The sequence below is a fragment of the Carya illinoinensis genome, chromosome 13 (genome assembly GCF_018687715.1).
Source record: "Carya illinoinensis cultivar Pawnee chromosome 13, C.illinoinensisPawnee_v1, whole genome shotgun sequence".
NCBI classification, from domain to species: domain Eukaryota; kingdom Viridiplantae; phylum Streptophyta; class Magnoliopsida; order Fagales; family Juglandaceae; genus Carya; species Carya illinoinensis.
In genome coordinates, this window is record NC_056764.1 from 28,832,747 (window position 1) to 28,852,245 (window position 19,499).

The window sequence follows — 19,499 nt, forward strand, 5'->3', positions numbered from 1 at the left end:
GATTTTTAAGATTCATCATCATCATCATCATCATCAGGATTTAACCGCAATAACGACATTGAGAAATGTTTGCCGAATGTTTTTATTTTTATTTAATAATTAAGTAAATTTTTTTTAATGAAGTTGTGAATTTTTTATTTAAAGAAAATATTTAAAAATATAAGAAAAATGAATAAAAAAAACTGCATTCGGTGAGAATTCGGACTATATCCCAATAAATGTAGCACCGCTTAAAGACATTATATTTACCGTCTCCAACATTTTTCATCATAAAAATGAACAAGATGTTAAATACCTTTAAAATTATAAGATCATGATAAGGGTAGTATGCCATACAAAATAAATTTTAAAAAATTAATATACGTTTAATTTAAAAAATATATATATATATATATATAAAAAGGGAAACAAGAAGTAGAAGCACATCTCTAAAACACAATAATTCTTATCCAATTGAAATTTGTTTTGATTAATTAATTGGTAATTCTTACATTTGATGTAGACGTCGGATTGAAGTTGAGGTGAGTGATGGTACAGGCACGCTGGTTACATCTCTTTTTGTAGAAAGAAATCATAGTATGTCATGTGCTATTTCACTCTCAGACCTCCGACTGCATTATTCTCCACAGGCCATGCATGTGACCCCACTTATATAAATTATCTTATGAAAAAAATGCATATAATTATATAAATCACAATCATATGATAAATAAAATAACAGCAATATTTCAATGAGAATCGGGTATAATATTCGACGGCATCTTATCCACGTGGCTTTTTCATTGAAAGCAACAAAAAGGTACCCATTTTTAATATATATATTTTTTCTATTTTCTTACTTGATATGATTTGCTTTGCACCGAAAGGTTCACGGGTCTTCTCCGTCATGATTCTTGCTAGATAAAGGAAAACATAATAATAATAATAATAATAATAATAAACAAAATAATAATAATAATAATAAAATATCGGTGCTAAAAATGAAAACATTTAAAAAATGGGTGAAAATGACATCTGGCCAAAAGGGTCATTGCCTTATTGCATGACTTGTTGATTTCAATTTTCCTGCATTATAAAAATTTTAAAAAATAAAAAATAAAAGCCAAATCCCATGAAGTTCATATCTTCCAAGTTCCAACCCAGCTTCATTCAAACAGGTCTCAGATCTCCAAGTTATCAGTATACCCTGGCCAATCCACAGAACCACCCTTTTTCTCATTCGTGACCTTATGGCTCTGAGAATCCCTGCTACCATGGCACATTGACATTTTCTTCACTTCCAACAAGATATATTTCCATAACTCTTCATGTCGGTTGATAAATTGTCACCATAAGTACCAGTTGATATTTTATAAGCTGTCCCCATAAATGAAACAGACAAGACAAAACCACTTCAGCAACATGGCAATGAATGGCCCTGCTCATTCTCCCTAACTACAGGGACTTTAATCACATGGGGTGTCCTAACTCCTTACCCAAACTCTGTACCAGACGTAGAGGAAGGGGGCATGAAATTGGTCCAAAAGATAAGACTTTATGCATCATACTAATACTGTATACCCCCATAAATTCTCAACTAGTTTGAGTCAGAAGAATTAAAGAATTACCGTGGCAGAGTATATTAAATAAGAATCTTAGATAGAATAAAAAAGATGGACAACCATTGGAAGAACATTTAGTACAAGCATAACCGAACCATATCTTAACATTTCCACTACTCATGTCACTACAACAATATCTGGATAAATTACAGAGCTTTCAATCCATTTTCTTCATGAAGACTCCTGCAGTTTTCCTGTTTATCCTTCCTGGACGTCAGAGCAATCGCTAGAAAATGCTAGTGAAATTTCAACATAAAGACAACCTTTACAAGATGACAAACCAGAATATTGGGAAAGATTTTAACATCTATTAGTTTTCAACCAAAATCGCCTAATGTTAATCATTCAAAGTTACAGCGTCCTATAAAAGAGCTTTTATGTGATAATAATTCCCTCATATTTATCTATTACAACAGATATAAAGGAATGCTAAAAATCAGTACACGGAACACATGATGCACAATTTAATGATAGCTCACTCCACCACCACCTACAACCTCACCAATATGGTATGCTTTATAAGCTCCATCTCCATCCTCGAGTATTCTGTGAGCCGCCTCCTTGCTCACAACTAGAACCATCCCGATGCCCATATTAAAAGTCCGTCTCATTTCAGCATCATCTATTTTTCCCACCTACCCAGAAAGAATGAAAAATTCTATTATTTTTTTTTTCAAGAAACATATTTACAGTAACTAAAGCAACCAGAAAAAAATAAACATTTATATAAAATAATTTAAGAGAAACACTCTGGCCTTTGTCCTTCTCTCTATATTTCCATCACGAAAAATACATTCTACCTCTTGAATCCACTCGAACAGAGTTGGCACATTCCAAGAGTTTGAATGGATAACAGCTCCAAGGCCATTTGGAAATACACGAGGTATATTGTCTGTGAAACCACCACCTGTGATGTGGGCAATCCCCTTTATGCCACCCTTGCTGATTAAGTCAAGCACCTGATTTGGAAGGAAAGGGAAAATAAAACATTTGTAAGACTAGAGAACAAGGCAATTTTGAGAATTATAATGTGAAACGGATGGCAACAAACACCTGCTTAACATAGATAACAGTTGGGGCCATCAAAGCTTCACCTAATGTTACATCTTCACCAGGAAGTTTATCCTTCAGAGAAAGGCCACTTCGACTGAGAACCCTGCAAAGATATAGCAATACATATACATAAGGATTTTGATATAGATTAAAAGCTTCATCCATTGTAGTAATGCAGCTAAAACTATTATAACAATAACAGTGTTTTCAAGAAAAAAAAAAACCAACCTTCTTACTAGGGAGAAACCATTGGAATGAACACCACTGGATGGGAGGCCAATGAGAACGTCTCCAGCCACAATGTCTCTCCCATTAATAACTGCATCCCTTTTTACAATGCCAACTGCAAAGCCACTGAGATCATATTCACCGTCAGCATAAAAATCTGGCATCTCTGCAGTCTGAAAAGTATTTACAACCAATTCAGTGTAAATTAAGCAGCTAAAAATACATATAATACTTTTACCAGTTCTATTTTTGCATTCAATTAGGATAGGAGTGGAAAAAATAACGACTGACCACAATTTGGTTTAAATGTCAAACTTCATACACATAATGTATTAAGCAAATTTATCCCACATCCAAAAGGACAATGGCAAGTCCAATTCAGAACAACACTTGAATATTATAAACAGGTATTTCACAATCCATTAATCTCATTGCATGTGTGCCATCACAAAGTCCTTATTTTTTGTGGTACAACATGTTTTAGTCCGCTGTTTTCTCTCTTATAAAATCAATGTCAAGAAAAACCACGTCCATAACTTCAACTAACTATCATGAACCCTTTGAACATGAATTCTAAAGCCCAGTGTATATATTCAAAGTAGTAATTCATTATTCTCATGATGGAACCCTTAACCTGAAGTGGACACCAACAATATCTAAAATTGTCACACTAAATAACGTTTGTCACAAGTTTTTTTTTTTTATTGGTAAATAAATTTTTACTGATCATAAGAATAGGCAAGAGCCCAAGTATATAGGGTCACAAGTTTAAAAGCCTTGGCACTCTACATTCCCTTTCTTTTCAGAAATATTAATCACTAGACAGTGTATCAAAAGGATAGCATTTACTCACACAGTAAAAAAAGAGAAACAAAATTAAATAGAAAACGACCAGCACCTCGCCTCCTAAAAGAGTACAATCAGATTGTTGGCAACCATCAACAATGCCTTTTATAACCTAAATCAGAAGAAAAATAAATTCAAATCAGCTTGAGCCCGACGTACTTATACCATCTTAATGACATATGACGTCCAGTTTGTTTATGCAAATTTGGTGTACCTTTTCAGCAAGGTCAACATCAAGGTGGCTAGTGGCAAAATAATCAAGGAAAAATAATGGCTTTGCTCCAGAAGTAACAATGTCATTGACACTCATCGCAACCTGGAGTAGGAAAAACTGAATTAGAAAGCAAATCATGGATAGTAGAATGAGTTTAACAACATAAATCTCTACCAGATCAACCCCAATAGTTTCGTGGATTCCAGTTTCAAATGCAAGCTTAAGTTTAGTTCCCACACCATCTGTACCGGCAACAAGGTATGAATCACCTGCCCACGATAATTCTATTAGCAAAGCACTTGAAACCACAAGGCCCAACAAGGGGCAATCAAATGTTCTCACCTCAACACATTACCTAAATAATTAAAGATTGGTTCTAAATTCATGTCAGATATAGATATGATCGTAAATGAACCGTCTACTAAAAAATAGCAATTAAACCATACCATAAATTAATTCTGCAATATCTAGAAGATCGAAAATTAACAAACTGGCAAAGAGTGGAAAATTCAAGACAATGAAGCCAAGTTCAAAGCTCTAACTACAAATTTCCAAAGTGCTAAGTGGATTAATAGAGCTTAGCAAATATTTGGTTCAATACTCAGATCAACCACAAAGATACAGTAACATGTTAATTTGTAAGCGAACTTTTTTCATAAGTAGAAAACAAAGACCGCATACACAAAAAAAAATTATCCGAATTTCAAATTTTCTCAAAGTTCATAATTTGCACGTTGTAAATAATTATAACTAAAGAATTACACACACAAAAACAAAAGCAAAAAAATATACCGAGAGGGAAAAGTCCTCCGAAGCCACCAATTCCTGGTGCCATTTTGGCAATCCTACGAACAAGTTCGGAGCCAGCATCAATGTCGACACCAGCATCCTTGTATGTTAGACTCTCACTGGAACTGTTCTTCATCATCGAAAACACACGATGGCAGCCATTCCTCATTCTTCTTGCTGAACCTAATTGGTTGGAAGCCACTGATAGCGGCTGAAACCCATTAGCAGACCTATTGAAAGTGCACCTGCGTGCATATCGTTGAGTTGGGCTGGAATTGTGATCAGACGGTCTAATTGAACAAGCTACACAGCGGGATAGGTCTGTGTTTGCTCTGAAGGTAATAGTCATGGTAAAAGAGATTACAGAGTTTTCTAAACCTGCGAATAAATGAAAAAATAGGAAACAATCATCATTGATTCATTGGAAAATAATTCATATATTGTTACTATCTTGCTCAGAAAAATACAAAGTACTGATTACTAACTTGCTCAAAAAATAAAATATATCAATTAAATTCTGGCTAAAAAAATCAATAATATCAGCTAATACATTGTCAGCCAGTGAGTGAATCTTTCATTACCTGCAATCAATAAGATACCAGTTACACTGAAAGATGAATTTTTTTTTTTTGCCACAATTAAAAAAATTATCTTTCAGTGTAATTATATAAAATATATGGATTAAATTTCATGTTTAGGATACGGAGAGTCATTATCAAAAACAAAACAGGTGCTCTGCTCTTTTAAAATTTTTCTGCATATACAAATACTTGCATGCAGGCACAGCCATAAACACACACACACACCCCGCACGGTAGCCATACATATATGGAACAAATTAGAAAGAAACCAAGTTCTGTAGGCAGAATTCACCTTTTTGGCCGAAGAGCAAGATCCTTGAAACCCCCCAGAATGGTTGTAGCACCGCACTTCGAGGGTTTTCAACAGTGGTTTAGGGTTTTCGTACTTTAAGTATAAATGCAAAATCAGTTTTTGCTTTATTTTTTTTTTTATTATTTTTTTATTTTTAGCAATGCTACATACAGTCGTAGAATTGCAAACGCCGTGCAATCACTTTAAAAAAAAATGGGGTCCACAATTACAAAGTTAAATTTTTTTTCATATAGGTTCCATGTTAATTCATTTTTTTTAAAACGACTGCACGCCGCTTGCACAACCACGACTGTAAATATCCAATTTGTGATACTCTGTTTTTACGTGTATTTTCACTAAATGAGTATTTTAATTTAATTAATATATTAGTTCTTTTATTTTAATTTATTGTATTTTAATTGGATTTATTTTAGTTTGATGTAGTGTTTAATTTATTTTAGTTGTTTTATAGTTTTTAAAATTGTTTTCGTCGGATCTGTTTTTAGACTCCGGAAGTGAGGATTGGATCTTATTTTTTTTTCCATCATTTTTTTTTCTTTTCTCTTTTTCTTTTTCTTTTTTCCTTTTCTTTTTCCTTTCCTTCTTTTCTTTTTTTCTTCTTTTTCTTTCTTCCTTCTTCTTCCTCCCTCTCGCAGCACGTTCTCTCTCTCTCCTCTGTTGCCGATTTCATTCTCAAACTAGACTACCGCCGTCCGGCCACCGTGGCCTACACCACCCACCCAGAAACTTCCCCCTCCGGCTGGTGAACCACCCCACCAAATCTCACATCCATCCGAGCCGTCATTTGCCGCCGAGAGCCCATCTAAGTCGCGTGGTTTTTGTGCATTTCCGCCTCCGTCGCTCCACCTCCGGCCACCATCTTTTCACCACTTTATCACCTACCTCTTGTCGTCCTAAACCACCCATTTTCGGCCCCGAACCGTTGCCGAAACAGCTCCCATGAGCTCAACTCCGATTTGCCCTTTTTCCACTTCCACCACCGTTTTCACCGCCACCCACTTCCAAAACTCACTTCCATTAGCTTCATAAACATCTCTAGGCCATTTCATATCAATTCCAAGTCTTGGTTTATCCCCGTTCGAAAGTGGGTATTTTACAACCCATGGCCACAGTGTATTTTACACTGTTACGTTGTTTTTTCTCCGCCGTTTGTAACGTCGTGATCTTTCAAAAATTATCTTATAGTGCTGTAAGTATTTTTCAAATTCTATTTTAGATTTAAATATATTATTGCTTTTACAATAAATTCATTGACTGGTTGGTAATTCCGGACTGAGTCCGAGGAGTCGGGGGTCAGATGGATTAATGATGGAGTTGTTTGTTATTGTTGATATTGTGATTGGTTGGATGATTTGTATCTTGATGTGTGCATTGCATGGTGCATTCATGTGCATTTATTAAATTGAGAAAACTGGTTCTATTTGTGTAAATAGATTTTCGGGTGTGTGTGTATCATGACCCCAAGCCGAGATGGGGTATTATCTCGGTGGAGTTCCTCTGGTCACTCGGGAGCGTAATATACTGAGTGACGTCCCCTAGGTTGTCGTTGGGCGACAACAGGAGGGTGCGGGATGGTAACGCTCTCGTACCGACTCCGTAGCCCTTTGCTGGCGAGGGCTAGAGGATACTTGGCTACGTACGCGCGGGATGCGGAACTGGCATCGCTCATTACAAAGTCACATGCATGGTCGTTACTAGTGGTGTGACGATGGGAGGCAGGGTGTGCGGATGACCCCTAGGGGAAGTCATGGTGCATTCGGATTAATTGGTTATTGAATTGAGTTGGATTTGGACCAAATGAGACTTTTGGTGTAAGTTGGAAAGTAATATGTTTTTTTGGGGCCAAATAAGATTTTTGGCGTGCGTGGGAAAAATGTGGTTTTATGGGATATGTGCATTTGGCATTCTTTCATGTATATTGTTGAGTTTAATATGTTTTTATCTTGTGGCGTTTGGATCTTTACTTACTTGCGGCATCATTTTGGTACTGTAGATTTTGATGCAGAAGTCGAGGAGGGGGAGGAGGCTGAGCCCGAGGTGGCGGCTCCGCCGGAGTATTGATTTGGAGTTTCATGCCTTGTAGTTTGGTTTGAAACGATATGTGATACTTGTAATATTTTATTATATATGTTTTAATCGGGTTTGTATTAAACAAAAATTCTGGTACTTAGTTATAAGACTTTATTTATCCTCTGCGTGTTTTGTTGCATACTTGTTGCTTGTACACACACTTGACACTTGGCGATAGGGTGGTGACCCGTGTTGTCATCATCCCGAAGTCTCGATCTCCACGTGTCCGTACATGAGATTTGGAGGCGTCACACAATTGATGTGACATTTAAAGAATTTCATAAGTTAATCACTTAAATAAAATAAAAAGCTATTTGAAATATTACATAAAACCCGTTTGGTTACGTATTTAAGATGAGATGAGAGAATATATTTTGAATAATAATAAATAAAATATCGACCCGCTTGTTTCCACTACCGAATATGGCTTTCCCGAACCGTTACCCGTTACCTGTTTACTCGACTCGTTTTGTTTCGGGTTTTCCGTTTTAATTTATTTGGTCTGCTATAAGACATTCGTTTCATACCTTTTTGTTGAACTCAAGATTTCAAGTTTCATGTGATTATAAATCTACACATGGATTTTGATGATAACAAATGAATTCAAAAAATAAAGGAGTTTCAAACTCAAGTTGTTCATACAATGGAATCAAGCACATCAAAGAACCAAGCATGAGCAAGAAGGAAACAAGTTCACATTAAAGTCATAGAGTAATGTTGTAAATCTCTTAAAATTCGAAATTAGGATTAATGCTCAAAATTAATATTTTATCATAAAGCATTAAAATACATTTTCCACATGTGCATAAATTTTTTTGAAAATTTTAAAAGATGATTGATTGTCATCTTTTGCATGTGCATGCCTTGATTAAAGGGTTGAATTTTGAAAATATTAAAGATGATTGATTGTCATCTTTCACATGTGCATGTTTTATTTGAATATTTTCAAAAGTGATTGATGCTTTTTTAGACTTATACAAAAGGTAGATGATTTTGTTTGAAAATTTTGAAAAGTAAAGTGTGCTTATTTTGTCATATACAAAAAGTAAAAGATTAGGTTTGAATTTTTTGAAAATGAAAGTGTGTTCATTTTGTCATATGCCAAAAGTAAAAGATTAGGTTTGATTTTTTTTTTAAAAAGTGAATGATGTTGTCTTTGACAATTGAAAAAGAAAAACCTTTTATTTGAATTTTTTGAAAAAGTGAATGATGCTATCTTTGACATGTGAATCTTTTTAAATTTGAATATGAAGTCTCATATGTCTATAAATAGATTATTTGAGAGCTTCACATTTACAACATCCAGAGCATACAACATTCATTCAAAGATTTCATTTTCTCTTCTCTAAGCATTGAGCCTTAATCCTTGTTCATTTTGAGAGGTATAGTTTGTGCTGTATTGTTCTTATTTCACTCATTGATGAGTGTTTTCTGATAACCTACCCACTATCAGCTTTTGTATCAGAAAAAGGTGTGTATAACCCTTGTGCATGTAGAAAGTATTCTACACGGAGAATAGTTGAATCACCACGTGTAAGGTGATTGCAAGTGTAGAGGGTGTTCTACACGGATCCTTTGTAGCGGTGTTGTTCAAAGGTGTAATAGATTTCTATCTCCACCTGAAGGAGGTTGAATAGTGAATTTGGGAATTCTCAAGGGGTAGATTGAGGCAAGGACGTAGGCAGTGGGGCCGAACCTCGTTAACATACTGAGTTTACTTCTCTCTTACCCTTACTCTTTATATTTATTGTTATTTCATATTTTGTTTATATTTTATATTATATATTTGATTTATAATTATTATTTTTTAATACAACTCAATTCACCCCCCTCTTGTGTTAGTCATCTGGGCAACACTTTTCTCTTCGAATACCCAAACCCAAATGGTTCACCTTCTTTGCTTTCAAGCCGAACCTAGACCAACATTCCTCTGGCCCGAAATACACAGGCTCATTTGTTTTGTGTTTATTTGAGATCTTGCGAATTTGTTTTGAAGTGACTTCCATTTGGTTTCAGATCATCATGTATTCGACAAATGCTTGCCTGCTAGGGTTTATGAGCAAGGAGGGGAGAGCGAGAGAAACGGGTATCGGGTAATTTTCAATTAAGTCAGAAACGGGTGCAGCCATTTCCGCTTCCGAAGAATACTGGAACGATTCGGGTTTTTTGTGTCGATTCGGGTTGGTTAAATCGGCCGATTCGGAACAGCGATTTATTTGTTCATCCCTAGTTGAATTATTTATTATATTTTGTATAGAAATTCAAAAAAAATTATAATAATTAGATTATATGAGATAAGATTGTTTGGTTTTTAGTAACCAATCCAGACCTAAATAGACATGCAAAAATGATAAAACGCTAGTGGGGTTTTACCCCCTTCACAGCCCTCCATGTGGGGTTTTTAGCCCTCCACATCCTGCCCTTATGTCGGGGGATGGGGATGGGGACAAATCCCTTGTTCACCCACTCCAATAGTCTCCATGGCTCACTAGGCTTACAAATTATTCCTAAACTCAAAAATAATCAAAAACATATTTTTGGATCTAAATTATAAATTTAAATTTATAAATATAACCATAATTTAAAAACTAATAACCTAGTTTTTAAATTTGTTAGTGCATGTTATGTGTAAGTTTATATAACCTAATGTGACCTTTATATAGGAGGCCAAGGCCTAAGACTGTACGAGAGTTTCATTTAAGCAATGTGAGACTCTTATATTGCCTTGAGAATTATTGCGCACGGATGGCAGGATAGATTATTGTAGAAACATGCTAAAAATCCATTTTTTATTGTCACTCTTATTATAAAATTCTAACTTTCCATTATGTCAACCAATTTCCTTGGAAGTGTATTTGGAGATTGAAATTGCATGTCAAAGTTGTTTTTTTCTTGGTTGGTGTCCTTTGGAAAGATATTAAGAACGGATAATTTGAGAAAGTGCCATATAATTTGTTTATACTGGTGTTACTTGTATAAGAAAGATGGTGAATTTGTTAATCATTTGTTTCAATATTGTGAAATGGCCAAGATTTTTTTAGACGAAATTTTCAACAATTTGAGAATTGCTTGAGTGATGTCTAAGAGGTTGGTGAATCTCTTGGTTTGTTGAAAGGATTTATAGGAAGTCACGATATTGCTACTATTTGGAAGATGATTCCTTATGTTTGATGTGGTGCCTATGGGTGAAAATGAATTGTTTTGATGATAAAGAACGATCATTCGAAGAATTTAGAGAGTGTTTCTTAGAAACTATGCGTATTTTGGCAAATGTTCTTGTATGGAAGGCATATACATAATTTTGTTTTAGCTTTTCCTAGCTCCTAGTTCCTAACTTGTATTTAGTTGTCTTTGCTTGTATAGTCTGTGTACTCAGGCTATACCTATTTATTTGCCTTAATAAAACTTAATATTACTTATGTAGAAAAATATTAATATTACCGATACAAGATGCTTAACCTTAAAAAAATAATTGCAATAAACTCTAAATTAACGTCTAGAGAGTATTTTTGGTGATCGTGATAAACACACGTGCCAGTGAAACCAATGTTTGAAGGCGAAAGCTTGTCTCTGCATTCCATGTTCCTCCACCATGCACGCAAAACGCTCCTTCAAGTCTCGGCACACTCGTGCAAATCTAAACAAAACCATGCCCAGATTCTCTTTTTATGTACTACCACGTCATGCAGTCACTCCAACTCAAATCTGCTTACCGTTTGCTCCAATGCCCAGTCACTTCGCCAAACCAAGCAAGCCCACGCCTCTGCTCTTCTCAATGGCTTGCTTCCACTCAGTGTCTCTCTCTGTGCCTCCCTCGTGCTCAGCTACTCCAATTTCGGAGACCCCACTGCCTCTCGTTATCTCTTCGAGCAGACCGTTGAGCACTCCTGCACTGCTTTCTTGTGGAACACGCTTATCCGGGCTAATACAATCGCTAAGGTATATGATGGGTTTAAGACTTATAATCGGATGGTTAGGGCCGGTGTTCGGCCCGATGATCATACCTTCCCTTTCGTTCTCAAGGTGTGTTCAGACTTTTTGGAGCTTCGGAAGGGAATGGAGACTCATGGGTTTGTGTTCAAGCTGGGTTTTGACATGGATGTCTTTGTTGGGAATACCCTCTCGCTGTTATATGGAAACTGTGGGGATTTGAGATATGCAAGGAGGGTGTTTGATGAAATGCCTGAAAGGGATGCGGTGTCGTGGAATACTATGATTGGGGTATTTTCAGTTAATTGCTGTTATGTGGAGGCGCTCAGTCTTTTCAAAGAAATGAATTTTGGGTCTGGGTTTAGGCCGAATTTCGTAGGCATTGTTAATGTGTTGCCGGTTTGTGCTGGACTTGGAGATGCGGTCATGGCAAGTCTTATTCATTGTTACATCGTGAAGGTTGGTCTGGATCTTCACGTCACCATTGGTAATGCTATGGTTGATGCATATGGAAAATGTGGGAATGTGAAGGCTTCAAAGCAAGTTTTCTATCAAATGGTTGAGAGGAATGAAGTCTCTTGGAATGCGATCATCACTAGTCTTGCTTTCACAAAACTTAATGGGGATGCTTTGGGGATATTCAGGTTAATGATTGATTCAGGGGTTAAACCAAACTCTTTTACCATCTCTAGTATGCTACCTGTATTGGTCGAACTAGAACTTTTCAAAGCTGGAAGAGAGATTCATGGGTTCTGTACAAGGAAGGGTATTGAGTCTGATGCTTTTATTGCCAACTCATTGATTGATATGTATGCAAAGTCAGGCTGTACAACTAAGGCATCCAATGTATTCTATAATATTGATGAAAAGAATGTTGTCTCTTGGAATGCCATGGTTGCTAATTTCACTCAAAATAGGCTTGAGTTGGCTGCCCTAGGACTAGTAAGAGAAATGCAAGCTCAGGGTGAAACTCCCAACTCTGTCACATTCACTAATGTTCTTCCGGCTTGTGCACGGCTGGGTTCTCTTCTTCCTGGGAAAGAAATCCATGCAAGGACTATTCGCATGGGATCTGCCTATGATTTATTTGTGTCCAATGCTCTGACAGACATGTATGCAAAATGTGGCTACCCAAATCTTGCTCGAAATGTCTTTAACATCTCCCTCAGAGATGAAGTGTCTTATAATATACTAATTGTAGGATATTCTCAAACTAGTGATTGCGCAGAATCTCTGAGCTTGTTTTCAGAAATGATGCTTAGGGGTATGATGCATGATATTGTTTCCTTTGTGGGTGTTATATCAGCTTGTGCAAATTTAGCCGCAATCAAGCAAGGCAAAGAGATCCATGGATTATTAGTAAGAAAGCTTTTGCATGTTCAGCTCTTCGTCTCAAACTCGCTGTTGGACTTTTATACCAAATGCGGAAGAATTGATACTGCTAGTAAGGTCTTTGACCTGATCCAGAAAAAGGATGTAGCCTCTTGGAATACCATGATTTTGGGTTATGGAATGCTAGGTGAGTTGGACACTGCAATCAATCTTTTTGAAGCGATGATGGTAGATGGTGTAGAATATGATTCCGTTTCATATATTGCAGTCTTGTCAGCTTGTAGTCATGGAGGGCTTGTTGATAAGGGGAAGAAGTACTTTGAAGAAATGCAGGCTCAAAATATCAAGCCAACACAGATGCATTATGCTTGTATGGTTGATCTCCTTGGCCGAGCTGGCCTAATGGAAGAAGCAGTGGATCTCATTAAAGGCCTGCGATTTGTGCCAGATGCCAATGTCTGGGGAGCTCTGCTTGGGGCATGCCGAATTCATGGGAATGTTGAGTTGGCATGTTGGGCAGCAGAGCATCTGTTCAAGTTGAAGCCTCAGCACTGTGGGTACTACATTCTTCTTTCGAATATGTATGCAGAAGCTGGGAGATGGGATGAGGCAAACAGGATTAGGGAGCTGATGAAGTCAAGGGGAGTGAAGAAGAATCCTGGTTATAGTTGGGTTCAAATTCGTGACAAGGTGCATACTTTTGTAGCTGGGGAGAGAATAGAGGGATTAGATTCAGATATTTGGCTTGCAGAAAGCTGTTGATTTGCTTTATCATTTGAGATTCAGTTTGAGGGTTCACCCAAAGAAGATGGGATATGACATTTGAGGGGCAACACTGGATAGTTGAGCTATTTAGGTATATGCGACCTTCGTCTCACATCTTAATAACCCTTTTAGAGGTTCCCCTTCACCACTTTAATGCGGACATGGTTGCCTTGTGAACCGTGAAAGGTGAGGCGAGATATTCTACAGTTGAAGCAACAATGCGAAATAGAAAGGGAAGTACTGAGAAGCAACAGATAAGGAATGTTGCTCAACACACAGTGCTAAAGCAGCAGCTTATGCTGGAGCTTAAATATTTCAAGAATCCAGCTTATAAAGGCAGTTCTTAAAGTTTTTGAACGATGATTTCGGTTGGACTTTGGCAAATACAAACATCAAAACCAGTTGAAAACATGGACTAAACAGAGAGACGTGAGAAGGTTGTTATGAATGTGGTTTAGTGCGCAATATATACATTTGAAGATTTTCTTGGAAATCGCAAATAAAATGATTTTTGCGATATCAATAAGTCCAAGGTTAGGAAAGACGTGCATTTTACTGCAAGTACTTTGTCCAATCAGGGTATGCAGAAATCTCTTGACTCCAGCTTAATTTCATTTTTCGTTCCGGCTCTGCCCACCTCGGACACCAAAAGCTTTTAGCTCACGTTATTTTTATAGATGGAATGAGATGAAATGAAAATTGAATAACATAATATAATTTTTATTTTGAAATTTAAAAAAGTTAAATTGTTTATTATATTTTATATAGAATTTTAAAAAATTATAATGATTAAATGTGATGAGATAATTTATAAAAACAAACACCGTTGGAGTTGAAGTTGAAAGATTTTTTAAAAGTTGAAGTTGAATTCAGAATCCAAAAACACTCTTCAAGTTCGACTCCAACTTCAATTATCCTTTTAGAAAGTAATTTATCACATTTTTATTAAAAATGCCGACTTAGCAAGCAAGTTTATAAACAACTAGTTCTCTCTTACCGAAATCTTTCTCCCAGACTTCTCTACCAAACACTTAATAATTCATTTATTTCTGTTAAGAGGGGGATGGAGTTTCAGCTCCTCCCTCCCTCAATTTCATTCATTTCCAAAATTGTCTATCGATTATTTTTCTTATTTTTCGACTATAGCATGGAAATGGGTTGATATTTTGCTTTCTGGCCACCCACAACCGATACGCGCTGCACCACAAAACTCCACAAATAATCGATGGATGTGGCTCATGTGCGGCCTAAACCGAGCCTGAGATACATGCGCTGTTGCACCATGGTGAGTATTTTGCCGTCATGCACGGCATTGTGAAATCAGTAGGTTGGAATCTCAAATCAAACAAACATCATCTCTCCAACATTGGCTCGCATCCACCATGCACCTATACAACTGTTGACGATCGTTTTCTAATGATTTGAACCATCTGCTGCATACTATTTCTTATGTTCCCGTTCCTTCTAACTAAAGATTGTAAGAAAAATGAAGTGAAAGTCTTATTCTGCCAAGCTAGATCAACAAAGTGCAGCACAGACCAATCCATTACAGCTTTCGGTCATGGTATAAAAATGTTACTGTATCAAAACCACTTTAGGCGACCCCCCCTTGTAGGGAATGGGTGGGGGTGAATCATTGGCTCCAAATCTCCCCTCCCCCCCCTTTTTTTTCTTTTTCTTTTTCTTGTGTTGCATTACCCGAATTTGAATAATTGTTGAAGCCTCCCACCCTTTTAACTCTTATATCTTGTAACTGTTTAGTGTATATAATATGTTTGTCTAGGAGGGGGGGAACATAGTCGGTATTGCAAGCTTGCAGTTAGAGGTACTCAATTTTGCTAGACATGGTAGACATGAATTAGGAAGGGAACAACCGCTACTAAAGCAATCTTTGCATCATTGAGAATATTAATAAATAATACAAGCAAGATTACAAAAATGATTCTAGTAAAGAAGTGTTTATCATGAGGTGCAACATTTGACAGAATCAGAAAAAGAGTAGATCAAACTCAAGCAGAAACTTGATTTAAGCATAGAGTCTATATTTTCCCCCGATCAATCGTGAGTATGACTGCCTTAAATATTTCTTATGGCCAATGACAAAAACAGAGCTTTTGTATTTTTTACCTTTTTTTTTTTCCATTTATAAATATGATGTGATGAATGGAGTTGGTTTTCATAACAGCTAATAATACAACAAATTCTACACTTTACGAGCCAAGGTCCTCTGCTTTGTTGCATGCTGGACTACTTTTTCCTCCACCGGAAGGCCTTTCCGTCGTCTCACAGCGTCAATGAGCTTCCTGGCTGTATTTGGAGGCACACTAGACCCATCTCCAAACTCCTCAATTTCCTCCTCTGTTTTGGGTATAAAGAAAGGATCCTCAGGAAGTGCTTCCCAGTGACTAAGCACGAGCAGAGCACTAGCAGCTCCAGAAGTCCATCTTCTAAGCTCATCTGCGAAGCCAAAGCTTTCAGAAACTGGCACATATGCATGCACAGTGAACAGTGGTGAACCTTCCTGCATTATTTCCTTGCTCACCCTGGCCCGTCTTCGACCTAGCACTGCATACATGGGACCTAAATGTTCGGGAGGGGTGTTCAACTCACAAAAGTACATGGCTTCCACGAGTCTTGGTTTCTTCTGAAGCACAGCCGCCCTACAAGCATCTTTGACAGCTGCAATAACCTGCCCTGTGAAGATGCCATACTGCTCAGGTTGTTGGTGGGAAGTTTCTGACTCATCAGCCTGCCCACAAAATGGTGAAATGTAAGCCTCAACAACAAATGCCAAACCCCACATGGGTTCATCACATAAGGGTCCGGCTGCTGTAGCAAGTTGAAACCCAGATACAACACTACTCTCGAGACGCTCTGCTTCCATTGATAATACTCGAGTTGCTTCTGAAGATGTCTCAGCAGCTGTGTCACCATCAATAGAATCATCCACGAAGCCCAATCTCTCTGATACATAAGAGGAACCACGTATAAGAACACAGTTGTCAGCCCCCTTTCTTTTGAAATCTGGGACAAAAAGGAAATTTGGACCAATATGCCTAGGCCCGAGTGCCCAAATTCTCCTGAGAAGTTTTAGCCACTTCGCTCTACTTTTGTCAGCCCGTTCCTTGTCAATCTCAGTCATTGACAAAATATCTTTATCCACCGCATCCATTATGCGTTTCTTAAGCAATTCAATTGGATTCTCATCTTCTACAATGCTTGGTCTCTGAGTTTCCAAACTTTTGTAGGTTTGCCCAGACTTAGCTCCAATAATATCTGCAAGCAAATCGGAACTTTCATCAAGCACCTTAGTTAAAGCAGGCGGAAGCTTCATGATATGCACCCGAACTACACATCTACCATTTGGTGTTGTCTTCTCAACATACTCCGATCCCCCATTGAAAGATTTCAAATTCTCCAGCATGTGCGTCACCTCTCCCTCGATGGTCTCTTTGTAGGACACAAGAGGTGGAGAGACTTCCAAGCTTACCTTTGCAAACCTCTCTTTCAAATCCTTTATGCATCTTTCCAGATGAACTTCTCCTGCAGCAGCCAGTACATGCTCGCCCCTAGCAGAAAAAGTGACCTCTACAAATGGGTCTGCCCGATTCAGAAGCTTTAAACCTTTCAAAACTGCACCAATATCTGCTGGATCTGACGGTTCAATTGCAACTCTGAGAGTTGGTGCAACCTGGAATATCATACTTGAAAAAGGCCAGCAGTTCTTTGTGGATGACAGAGTTGCACTTTTCAGTATGTGCTGACCAAGGCCTCGAATTGCCACAACATTCCCTGCCTTCACAGAAGCCACCGGTTTTAAGCCTTGACCCATCATTAGATACAAGGATTGCAACTCAGCCTCCTGCACATGCTTCTGCATTGATTCCCCTTTTAATGGATCATATAAAGCTGAAAGCACAAAAACCCTCTGTCCCGAATAAAGGACTCCACTGAAGACCCTAGCAAATGCAAGGAAACACTCACTTGACTCACCCTCTCCACCTTCTTCACCTGGACCATATATAATCATTCCATGTGAATCTCTTGGGAGCATTTTCAGCGGAACAGCAAACATCTTGGAAACAAAAGTGACACAAGGAGCTTCATGCCTCGAATCACAAGCCTCAATGGATTTTCTTACCAGTTCTGCTTCTGCAAGCACATTGGAATCAACCTGATCATCGAGGAGCTCTCTCTTAGGCAGCAAACGTGAAATACGAAATGACTGTGCTGCAATAGGGTCTGGCATACACTTAATCACCATAGATAATATTGCATCAGACAGAGGAAGCCAACGGCTCATAACAGATTGAAGCACAACCTTTTGGTCCTTGTTCTGAACCTCACGAGCCGGCACTGACAAATTAAATGACTTGATCACTTTCTCCAGCATCCCTTTGTTCCCATCAGCATCCAAAGCCGCCTGGTAAACCTGCCAAAGCGGTTCAAGCACAAACTGAACAAACATAGGCCTTGCCTTATTTCCTCCACCAATTGCCTTCTTTCCCAAAATCATCTTTGTCTTTGGATTGAAATACCGAGGACCCCACAAAGCTTTCTGCAATGCAGCAGTACTTGCCCCAAGCTTTGAAGCATAGAACTCAGCAAACTCATGAATTCCAAAACCCCACCCATCTAAGGCACATACAAAAGCTACATTCCCCTTCTGGGGTTGAAACGTATCCTCCTCATCATCCTCCACAAACTCACTACTCTCCTCATCACCCATGTCCCCTGACGGCCCTGAGAGCACCGCATCAACATCAGAAAAATACTTCTCCGACTTATACCCACTAACAATCCCATTAACCTCATGAACAATCCTTGACAACCGGGTATAGGCCTCCATTGGACTCAACCTCAACTCAAAAATCAACCTATCAATCTTGTTAAGTACCAAACATGGCGATAGCTTTTCTATCCAGCATTGCCTCAGAACAGCATGGGTTTGAATATGGACGCCCTCCACAGCGTCAACCAATATCAAGGCTCCATCACTTAGTCTAGCGGCAGTGGACACCTCACTACAGAAGTCCATATGGCCAGGGGAGTCTATAAGGTTAATAGAGTGGTTCTTGTAGTGAAGAGCAATGGACGAGCTCTTCATAGTGATGGCACGCCTTTGTTCCTCGTCTAGATAGTCCATAAAACGCAGGCGGCCCGCTAGCTTAGGGTGGAGCACGCCGCCACCCGAAGCGGCGATCAAATGGTCGGCAAGTGTTGTTTTGCCGTGATCAACGTGTGCCAGTATGCATATGTTTCGGATTTTCCGAGTCTCGGAATCGGGATCAGACTCAGATTCACCCATTTACTTTTGTCTTCCCGAGTTTCTTCTGAAAATCAAATTGAGGGTCCTACTTTCCCGAGGATTGAACAAAAAACATAACAAATTCACAGAAACGAAATTTTCAGCGAATTGAACTCCTGGGTAATTAAAAATCACGAAATTCGAATTGTGTCCAACACAAAATCTTAATACCTTGAGCTCGGAGAGTTTTCCTGCCCCTCTCTCTCTCTCTGCAACACTGTTCTGCGGAGAAATTGCTCTGCTCCGTAGCCGTAGGGTTGCTACAGAATCCGAATCCCATTTTTGGTTGGATCCGAACCGCCTGATATATATAGATATATTAGGGCTTTGTGCCCCGATTCGACTAGAAGGGGAAAAATAAAAATAAGATAAAATAATTATTTTTTAATAAAGCCTTCTCTTGATTTTTTTTTTTTTTAAACTTTGTTTTTTGAAAAAATAGAACTTTGTGTCTTTCAAAACAAGTATC

The 19,499-nt window shown here is 38.0% G+C and overlaps 3 protein-coding genes across 6 annotated transcripts; 1 reads left to right on the plus strand and 2 right to left on the minus strand.

Moving 5' to 3' along the window:
* Nucleotides 1–1,674: 1,674 nt before the first annotated feature.
* On the minus strand, nt 1,675–5,760 carry LOC122290736 (phosphoribosylformylglycinamidine cyclo-ligase, chloroplastic-like). 3 transcript variants are annotated; one of them, XM_043098348.1, is made up of 9 exons: nt 5,605–5,760; nt 4,735–5,109; nt 4,117–4,211; nt 3,943–4,044; nt 3,781–3,840; nt 2,883–3,055; nt 2,655–2,757; nt 2,402–2,560; nt 1,675–2,236 (listed from the first exon to the last, which is right to left on the minus strand). In XM_043098348.1, the coding sequence occupies exons 2-9, from the start codon at nt 5,078–5,080 to the stop codon at nt 2,066–2,068; spliced, it is 1,209 nt and encodes a 402-aa protein (XP_042954282.1). In that variant the 5' UTR covers nt 5,081–5,109; nt 5,605–5,760; the 3' UTR covers nt 1,675–2,065. The 3 variants fall into 3 exon arrangements, with proteins under 3 accessions (XP_042954282.1, XP_042954281.1, XP_042954283.1); XM_043098347.1 differs by having other exon boundaries at nt 3,736–3,840; XM_043098349.1 differs by lacking the exon at nt 3,781–3,840.
* A 5,395-nt stretch (nt 5,761–11,155) lies between these two features.
* Nucleotides 11,156–14,296, plus strand: LOC122291215 (putative pentatricopeptide repeat-containing protein At1g69350, mitochondrial). Of its 2 annotated transcripts, XM_043098860.1 has the most exons (2): nt 11,156–13,144; nt 13,226–14,296. In XM_043098860.1, the coding sequence occupies exons 1-2, from the start codon at nt 11,242–11,244 to the stop codon at nt 13,717–13,719; spliced, it is 2,397 nt and encodes a 798-aa protein (XP_042954794.1). In that variant the 5' UTR covers nt 11,156–11,241; the 3' UTR covers nt 13,720–14,296. The 2 variants fall into 2 exon arrangements, with proteins under 2 accessions (XP_042954794.1, XP_042954793.1); XM_043098859.1 differs by having other exon boundaries at nt 11,158–14,296.
* Nucleotides 14,297–15,602: 1,306 nt separating this feature from the next.
* LOC122291885 (elongation factor-like GTPase 1) lies at nt 15,603–19,368 on the minus strand. The gene is made up of 2 exons (XM_043099918.1): nt 19,202–19,368; nt 15,603–19,076 (listed from the first exon to the last, which is right to left on the minus strand). Exon 2 carries the CDS (start codon nt 19,028–19,030, stop codon nt 15,926–15,928), a length of 3,105 nt encoding a protein of 1,034 aa, XP_042955852.1. The 5' UTR covers nt 19,031–19,076; nt 19,202–19,368; the 3' UTR covers nt 15,603–15,925.
* Between the last annotated feature and the right edge of the window lie 131 nt (nt 19,369–19,499).